Source organism: Bos javanicus, chromosome 8 (assembly GCF_032452875.1).
Source record: "Bos javanicus breed banteng chromosome 8, ARS-OSU_banteng_1.0, whole genome shotgun sequence".
NCBI classification, from domain to species: Eukaryota; Metazoa; Chordata; class Mammalia; order Artiodactyla; family Bovidae; genus Bos; species Bos javanicus.
In genome coordinates this window covers 96,182,694-96,192,648 of record NC_083875.1, presented here as the reverse complement: position 1 = coordinate 96,192,648, position 9,955 = coordinate 96,182,694, and the positions used below count along the sequence as shown (strand labels likewise).

Sequence of the window (9,955 nt, the reverse complement as noted above, 5' to 3'; positions counted from 1 at the left end):
ATATCAAGAAAAATAGAAAAAAAAAATAAAAATAATATAATACTCCATTGGTACTAAATAATTTATTGCAATAAGTTTATCTTTAACACAAGTGTAAAATAAGATTCCTGACATTTCAATTAGTTAAACCCAAACTTCAAAACTAAGCCAGTAATTAGCAACATTTTAATTCTGAAAAGTTTTTAACTATAAAAGTATCAAATATAATACAGAACCCTTAAATATTTAATGACTTTTGTCAGAATATTAAAAAATTAACTTCTGATCATTCCAAAGCTATCAAAGGTCCTCCCCCCTCACAGAAAAACTTTCTTAGCAAGTAAAAGTATAGTACCTGCTGGTGTTTATATTTATTATTTTTTTTAATTTTAAAAACCAAGACTTTCAAACTGAATATGATTTGAATATTTTTATGTCATCCAAAAATGTCTGATACATACTAACTCTATGCAGGCTCATGGTCTTAGCAGAAGAAATCATGTCAGTCACAGAGTTTTTAAAATTATAACTGGAATTTTAAACTATAAAATAAAGAAGGTTTAACATTATTTAATGACTTTTCTACTTATTATTGTATTATTGTAATTATTTTTGCCAATAAGGTACAAAACGTAAAGTCATCATTCTTTACTCAAGTAGACTACTACCATACAAGATTTTAGTTTGTTTCTTCTTAATTAGCTGGTTGCTGTCAAATGCCCCAGGACAATTCTCATTAGAGCTGTAACTAGTTTTAATGTCAAATAAGATTAGTAATATATGTACATGTACATTAAAACATAACAAACATATGTAACACTAGTAAGAGACATTCAACTAGAAAACTGACAAGTACTCATAAGAAAGGAAACATAAAGGTAATTTTTTTTAATTTAAATAATCCTTAAGAATATACGACACCCATGGCAGATTCATGTACGCCCGTGGCAGATTCATGTTGATGTGTGGCAGAACCAATACAATATTGTAAAGTAAAAAAAAAAAAAAAAATTTTTAATAAAAAAAATTAAACAAACAAACAAACAAAAGAATATATGAAATGCTCTGAAGAATTTCTCCCACAGGTAAAACAAATGTGTTTTAAGGAGAGAGAAAAATATAAGCTCCTCAAAACTTACAAAGCAAAACATGGACTTAGTAACTTATTAAAAATTATGCCCCTGATTTTCTTTTGAGAAAAAAGAAATAGTACAAACAAGGGCATGAAACACAGTTAAAATTAAGACTAATATTCTATTCTCACTGAAAAATTCTAGGAGAAAACAATTAAATTTCAGATATTTCCATTTAATGTGGGAAAAAAATACAATGTTCATTTCTGAGATATAAGCTAGTAATTTATTTTCATTCATAATATAAAGTGATTTAGGTAAAGTTTATTCTTCCCAGTACTCAAAATTAAACAAGAACTTTTTTTCATATCTAGGAATTATAATGGTAATGTGAAATAAAAGTTTAATTTTGCTGAACTAAAATTTATGAAATATCTAAACAATAAGAATTTAATTTTTGTTATTTTGCAATGACAATAGGTTTACTTTTTCTAACATTTTTTAAAAATCCAGCCTTCTTTTATCCATATAAAACTTTTAAAAATCACAATAGAATCTTTTATATATAACTTAGAAAAACAATTTCACATGATATACTAATAACACTCAGGAAATTACAATCCAGAAAGGGACAGTCTCCCTGAAACAGAAAGAAGTTCTTTCTTTTTGTCACCTCCAATCCTTATAATCTTTATTTACATCATTTACAAGAAATATTTATCACAATCTGACAGGTAGAAAAGAAAAAGAAAATTTTTTGCTTTCTCAAGCTCATCAAGTGAATTTACTCAGTCTTCTTACTATGTTTCTTTTTAACTTTATCTGAAGCATTAGCTACAGGTTTTGAGGTAGATGAACCAGTACCATTGAAAGACGATTTTGTTTCACTTTTCTTTTCACATGGTGAAAACTGCTGCTGCCAGCCAAACAGCATCCGACTCAATGTATCTTCAAAACAAGCAAAAGGCACAAGAGCAGTCTTTGTAATCATCATGGTTATCTGAAAAAAAAAGTTCAATTTTGAATTTAAATACAAATGTTTTCTGTTTCCCAAAACTGAGAGGAGAAAGTGAAAAGAGGAAAAGAGTCAAAACACATTTTTTTATTGAAGTATAACTGACATATAACAATATACTAGTTTCAGGAATACAACACAATGGTTCAATATTTATATACAAAGTGAAATCACCACCACAGTAAGTCTAGTTAACATTCATCATGCACCGTTACATATACAATTTTTTTATGTGATGAGAACTTTTAAGAGCTACTCTTAATGACTTTCAAATATTACAACAGTTGCCATGCTATACATTACATACTTGATGACTTATTTATAACTGAAAGTTTGGACCTTTTGACTCCCTTTAACCTATTTCACCAAGCCTCACCACCCCTACCTGCCCCCCCCCGCCCCCGCCTTTTGGCAACAACTAATCTGTTCTCTGTATCTATGAGCTTGGATTGTTTTAAATTTTAGATTCCACTTATAAATGAAATCATAGTGTATTTGTCTTTGTCTCATTTTTTCACCTGGCATAATGCCCACTTATGACGTTAGCTGTGGGCTTGCCATATATAACCTCTATTATGTTGAGGTACATTCCCTCTATACCCAGTTTTTTATTGTAAGTGGACGTTGAATTCTGTCAAATGCTTTTACTGCCTCTATTGAGATAATTATATGATTTTTATCCTTCATTTTGTTAATGTGATATATCGATTCATTTGCAGATGATGAACCATTCTTGCATCCCTGGAATTAATCCCACTTGATCACAGTGTATAATTTCTTTAATGTATTGTTGAACCTGGTCTGCTAATATTTTGTTGGTTTCTGCATCTATGCTCATCAGGGATATTGCCCTGCAATTTTCTTTTCTTGCGGCATCCTTGTCTGATTTTAGTTTCAGGGTAATGTTGACCTTGTAAAATGAGTTTGGACGCATTCCATCATTTTTTTATTTTTGGAAGAGTTTGAGAAGGATTGGTATTAACTCTTTTAATGTCTGGTAGAATCCGCCAGCAAAACTCTCTGGTCCTGGACTTTTGTTGGGAGATTCCTGATTTCTGATACAATCTCCTTACTAGTAATTGGTCTGTTCAGATTTTCTTTTTCTTTGTGATTCAGTCTTGGTAGGTTATATGTTTCTAGAAATATATCCATTTCTTCTAGCTTGTCCACTTTGTTGGCATATAAGTGCACACAGTAGTTTTTTACAATCCCTTGTATTTTTGTGGTATCAGTTGTAATGTCCTCTTTTGTTTCTAACTGAGTCCGTTTGAGTTCTCTCTTTTTCTTTCTTGGTGAGTCTAACTAGAAGTTTGTTCATCTTGTTTAGCTTTTCAAAGAACCATCTCTTACTCTGATCTCTTCTGTTGTCCTCTTAGCTTGTATTTCATTTATTTCCACTCTATGTTACGTCCTTGCTTCCATTACCTTTGGGCTTCATTTGTTCTTCTTCTTCTACTTCCTTTAGGTATAAAGTTAGGTTGTTTGAGATTTTTCTCATTTCTTGAGGCAGGCATTTATCACTATGAACTTGCCTCTTAAAACTGCTTTTGCTATATCCCGTAAGATTTGTATGTTGTATTTCTACTTTTGTTTCAAGGTACTTTTTAAAAAATTTTCTTCACTGATTTCTTCATTGACTCACTGGTTCTTCTATAGTATTATGTTTAATTCCCACTTCTGTGATGTTTCCAGTTTTTTTCTTGTAAATGATTTCTAGTTTCATACTATTCTGGTAGAAAAAGATTCTTGATATGATTTTCATCTTTTTAAATTAACTTGTTTTATGATCTAACATATGAACCCTGGATAATATACCATGTGTGCATGAAAATAAAATGTATTCTGTTGCTTTTGGATGGAATGTCCTATCTAAACTGTAGTTAAGTCTATCTGAGGCAATGTTAAGTCCTTTGAGGCAATGTTTCCTTCTTGATTTTCTGTCTAGTAATCTATCCATTATGGTAAGTGAAGAGACTTTGATAAGTCCCTTACTATCACTGTTTTGCTGTCTGTTTCTCTTTACAAAGTGTCAGTTGCTCAGTTCTGTCCGACTACAACCCCATGGACTGAAGTCCACCAGGCTCCTCTGTCCATGGAATTCTCCAGGCAAGAATACTTGAGTGGATAGCTATTTTTTTCTCCAGGGAATGTTCCTGACTCAGGGATTGAGCCCAGGTCTCCCATATTGCAGGTGGATTCTTCACTGTCTGAGCCACCAGGGAAGCCCCCTATTTAGGTCTGTTATTATTTGCTTTATATATTTATGTAGATACATAAATATCTGCAGCCAATGGACATAAATTTGAGTAAACTCTGGGAGATAGTGAAGGAGAGGCAAGTCTGGCATGCTGCAGTCCATAGGGTCTCAAAAGAATCGGACAGACTTAGTGACTGAACAACAACAAAACATTTGCAAATGTTATATATCCTGTTAGACTGACCCCTTTATCATTACTTACTACCCTTCTTTCTAGTCTTTTTTTTTTTAAGTCTATTTTATCTGATATAAGCAGAGCTACCCCAACTTTCTTTGGGCTTTCCTTTGCAGAAAATATATTTTTCCATCCGTTCCCTTTCAGTCTGTTTCTCTCCTTACATCTGAAGTGAATCTCTTGCAGGCAGCACAGAAATGGGACTTACTTTTTTTTTTTTATCCCTTTGGTCACTTCATGTATTCTAAATAGTGAATTTAGAGTAAATAATAAGTATGTGAATGCTAAGGCTTCAGTTGTGTCCTACTCTTTGCAACCCTACTTATTGTCATTTACTTAATTGTCTTCTGGCTGTTTTGTAGTTCCTCTCTGGTATTTTCATTCCTTGCTCTCTTCTCTTATGGCTTGATGACTTTCTTTAGAATGCTTAGATTACTTTCTCATCATCTTTTGTGTATTTATTATGAGACTTTCATACAGCAACTTACATAAATAACAGTCTACTTTAAGTTGACAACTTAAATGCATTTTAAAGCTTTATACTTTTACCCTTCCCCTCAATGTTTTTTATGTTTTTGATATTATATTTTACATCTTTTTATCTTGTATGTATTCACTCATTGTTGTAGTTATGGTTCTACTACTTTTATTTTTTAAGATTCATACTAGCTTTATAAGTGATTAAGCTACTACCTTTCCTATATATTTATTATTCTTTACCAGTGAGATTCATATTTTCATGTTTTGTGGTTACTAATTAGCATCCTTTTCTTTCAGCTTAAAGAAGTCCCTTTAACACTTCTTGTAAGGCCAATGTAGTGGTGATGTACTCCTTTAACTTTTGCTTGTCTGGAAAAATTCTTTAACTCTCCTCTAATTTTTAATGTAACTCTGCCAGGTAGAGTAATCTAGACTGGAATTTTTTTCCCCTCAGTAATTTGAATATATCATGCTACTCCCTTCTGGCCTGAAAAGTTTCTGCTGGAAAAATCTGCTCATAGTCTTCTGGGGGTTTATTTATACATAACACATTGTTTTTCTCTTGCTGCTTTTAAGAATCTTTTTGCCTTAAACTGTTGACATTTTAATTATGACGTTCACTTCCCTGGTGGTCCACTGCAAGTGGTGGTCCACTACAGAAGCTGCCTGCAAATCCAGGGTACACGGGTTTCAATCCTTGGTCCAGGAAGATCCCACACGCAAGCTGCACATGCCACGGAACAACTAAGCCCATGTGTCACAAAATACTGAAGCCAGCGTGCTCTAGGGCCCATGCTCCACAACAAGAGAAGCCATCTCAATGAGAAGCCCACACACTGCAATCAAGAGTAGCCCCCACTCGCCACAACTAGAGAAAGCCTGCACACAGCAATGAAGACCCAGTGCAACCATAAATCAATTAATATTTTTAAAAAGAATAATTATAATATGTCTTGGTGTAGGTCTCTTTGGGGTCCTCTTGTGTAGAATGCTCTCGGCTTCCTGGATCTGCATGTCTGTTTCCTTCCCCAAATTAGGGAAGTTTTCAGGCATTATTTCTTCAAATAATTCTTCTGCCCCTTCCTCTCTCCTATCTCCTTCTGGGAGCCCTGTTACGTGAATGTTAGTCCTGAGATTGCTCCATAAATTCCCTAAGTTATCTTCACTTTCTTTTGTTCTCCTTCCTTTTTGCAGCTCTCAATGGGTGAGGTCTACTGCCTGGTGGTTAAGTTCACTGATCCTTTTTGCTTCCATCTAGTCTGCTGTTGTACCCCTCTAGTAAATGTCTTAGTTCAGTTATGATAGTCTTCAGCTCTGTGACTCTAGTACTTTCTTGAATTCCCTATTTTCTATACTGAAGTTCTGTGTTCAAAATGCATTCTTAATTTAATCTTCAGGAGAAGCAAATTAAGCTAGATTCTAGGGAAAAAAAATCTGTTCTCTATAACTTTACGCTTAACTAATGGAAAAGAACACAACTCCTTAATAATAAAAGATACCACATTGTGAGTGCCAAATGAGCAGCATAAACAACAACAACAAAAATACATTTAGTAACAAAAGGAAATAAGAAGACAAAATAATATACACCAAATGACCAATAATAGCTATTACTACTATGCACTTAACACGTGCTAGAGCTGTGTGATAATGTGTTTGTATTACTTTATTCTCTTTAAATGTAATCCAAAAACTAATCTATCATTACTCTCATCATAAAGATGTAGAACTCAGGTTCTGACATGTTAAGTAACTTGTTCAAAGTCACAGAGCTAGTAAGTGGTAAAGTAGTTTGGAACACTCAGATTTTGACTTCAGTCACTAAATATACTGTAGTCTACCACTATCTGAAGTCACAGTCTTCCAGTAAAGTATAGATAGTGCCAGTAGGAGGGAATGTACTAAGTCTTTAGCCATCCAAAATTTCCCATATATAAATTGAGATAGCGGGAGGAAGAATGGAGAGAGGTACCAACCTATTATCTGGCAAAATATACAATGTTCAGAGATATTTAGATTTGCTCAAGAAATTATCCTGGTACCAAAATGAATCTGGGAGAACTTTACGATTCAGAAAGGTTCCCAAAAGTCTATGAGTTTTCAAGAGTCAATTCCTCCAGCAGATCGCAGATAATGAATCAAACTAGGTATTTCTGGGAATTAAATATTCACAAGAGGTACCTACATAATCAGCTTTCTTAAGGACAATGGAATCAAGAGTAAATTCCTAGTATCTGCAATATACTTTAGGTAGTAGGGAGCTGGAGACAAAGTAGGTGTCCATTACAGAAGAATGTATAAGTAAAATAAACACTGTGTAATTGTTAAAAGTAATAAATAATAAAGTCATATGGAAAAATTCTTGAGATATATTGTTAGACGAAAATGCGACAAAGAACAAAAGCTCTAAAATACTATCATTGATATTAATTTTTAAAAAACGCACACACACATAGCATTGTGAATGTACTAAACGCCACTGATTGTACAATTTTAAATAACTGAATTTGCTATGCCACTTTGACCTCAATAAAAATGAACACTTTTACTCATGTACATAAACTCCAGACCAACCATGACTAAATAGCTTATATCAGACGAGTATCCCAACAGAATCAATATAAAAGACATAAATACATAAAACAACAGTTAAAAGGCACTGGAGTACAGCCAATACAGGTATAACCTGGTGGGATTATGATCCCTAAAAGAAAGGAAGTTGAACAAAGTGAACTTCACATTTATCTTGGCATTTTCTTTTAAGGCGAGAACAACAGCTGGGAGGCCAAAGAGCTGAGCAGCCTGCTGCTTGATACTAGGAAGACAGATTGGAGTTCAAAGTCAGGCAAGATGGAGCTGCCCAGGAGTACAACTCAAGCTTAAACTGAGACCCCCAAAAGGATCACATTCTAGAAAGGCAAATACGAACCACAATAGCAAGCACTAACAAAGCCTAAAACCAACAGGCTTTGTGCATTAAACTTGACTGCGAAAGGAATGTTGAGTGTAATCCCTGACCTCAAAGATCTTACAGACTAGTCAGACAGATAAGTAAATCAGTAATAATACAACAGCAATGGAGTAAGTGCAATAATAGACACTTGCCCAGAAATGTTAAGAAATGGATTTGGAGTCATTATGACACAAGTAAAAGGTAAAGGCATAAATATGAATGTGATCACCTAGAGAGAATATAGAATGAGAAGACTCCAAATACAATGTTAACATCCGAGTTTATGTCATTACTGGTTAAGATCCAGAAGAATTTCTTTAGATAAAATTATTCTTTAGAATAAACAGTTACAATGACATGTACTACGATAATTATTCTGGTCATAGCTTGACTTCATGGACTGTCAGGAAAATGCAAAAGAGTTCAGATTAAACAAGGGTCCACTGTCTGGAAAACAGCAATGTATTTTTATAAAATCCAGAAAAAAAGAGTGTCAGGAACTAAAGTAATTCCTGAGAATGTGAACTATAGTTAAGTATTTTTCAAAGTCAAGTTTTAATAGAATTTCCACTCCCAGTAGACTCATCACTCAGCTGAGGAATACTGTTGACATCAGAAATTACTGCTGAGATAGACTTATGAGGTTCATGGACAGATTTCTGTGAATTCAGCCTCTTCTTAGGGCTTGATTCAGCAAGGTGACACAAATGTAATGGTGACAAATGAAATGAACCCTTATTCTTCTACAAATAAAACATAAAACTCTCCCTACTCAGCAAGTTATTAAAAGAAACAGCATATTACCTAAATTAAACAGCATTTGACTCACAGTCTCTAACTTAAAAAGGGAAGGAAACCAAAGAGTCTAAAAACTTTAAAGATACTCTGATATTTAAACATATTCTAAAATATAACTTAATTCCAGTAAAGAAATTGTTTGAAGCTCTTCCACATTCTTTATATCTAATATTGTATCATTTCAAAATATGCCCAGAAAAATGTGATTTAAAATATAAGTTCTTCAAAGGCACAAATAGGACTTATATACTTTTACATCCTCTATAGTGCATAGCAATAAGAATAGAGTACAATGAAAAAACACAATTTCTAATCACATGAATAATTCAAAGACTATTATAATACATCTGTATAAGCAAAATTTGCAAATTTAATCTTTCTCTTCACCCAGAACATACTTTTCCTGTCTCTATCTGCCCAAATTCAAACATCCTTTGCAGTGTAACTGTAAGGTGTCTATTCCATTGAACGTTCTCCAGCACCCTCTAATGAAAATAATGTTGCCCTATAAGAAGCTTCTAGAATATGGTACATTCAACCAGGTTTTCTGTCACTCTATACTTCTTTGGTGATATCATTCACTCAGACACTAATAATTACTAACCTGAACGACTGTCAAATCTTCAGATCCTCATTTTTATAAATCTCTTCAGTAAGCTGGGCAAGCAAATTGTTCACCTAGTAGTATAGACTTAGATAAATAAGTGACTATGCCAAAGCTTTTGACTGTGTGGATCACAATAAACTGTGGAAAATTCTGAAAGAGATGGGAATACCAGACCACCTTGACCTGCCTCTTGAGAAACCTATATGCAGGTCAGGAAGCAACAGTTAGAACTGGACATGGAACAACAGACTGGTTCCAAATAGGAAAAGGCTGTATATTGTCACCCTGCTTATTTAACTTATATGCAGAGTACATCATGAGAAACACTGGGCTGGAAGAAGCACAAGCTGGAATCAAGATTGCTGGGAGAAATATCAATAACCTCAGATATGCAGATGACACCACCCTTATGGCAGAAAGTGAAGAGGAACTAAAGAGCCTCTTGATGAAAGTGAAAGAGGAGAGTGAAAAGGTTGGCTTAATGCTCAACATACAGAAAACGAAGATCATGGCATTTGGTCCCATCACTTCATGGCAAATAGATGGGGAAACAGTGCAAACAGTGTCAGACTTAATTTTTGGGGGCTCCAAAATCACTGCAGATGGTGACTGCAGCCA

General features: G+C 33.9%; 1 protein-coding gene across 1 annotated transcript in view; it reads right to left on the bottom strand.

The window, feature by feature from the left end:
* Nucleotides 1-349: 349 nt before the first annotated feature.
* The window catches only part of TMEM38B (transmembrane protein 38B), a 61,164-nt gene continuing 51,558 nt past the window's right edge, over nt 350-9,955 (bottom strand). The window contains exon 6 of the mRNA XM_061426407.1: nt 350-2,052. Within this exon, the coding sequence (XP_061282391.1) occupies nt 1,837-2,052 (216 nt within the window). The 3' untranslated portion in view covers nt 350-1,836. The remainder of the gene's footprint in view (nt 2,053-9,955) is intronic.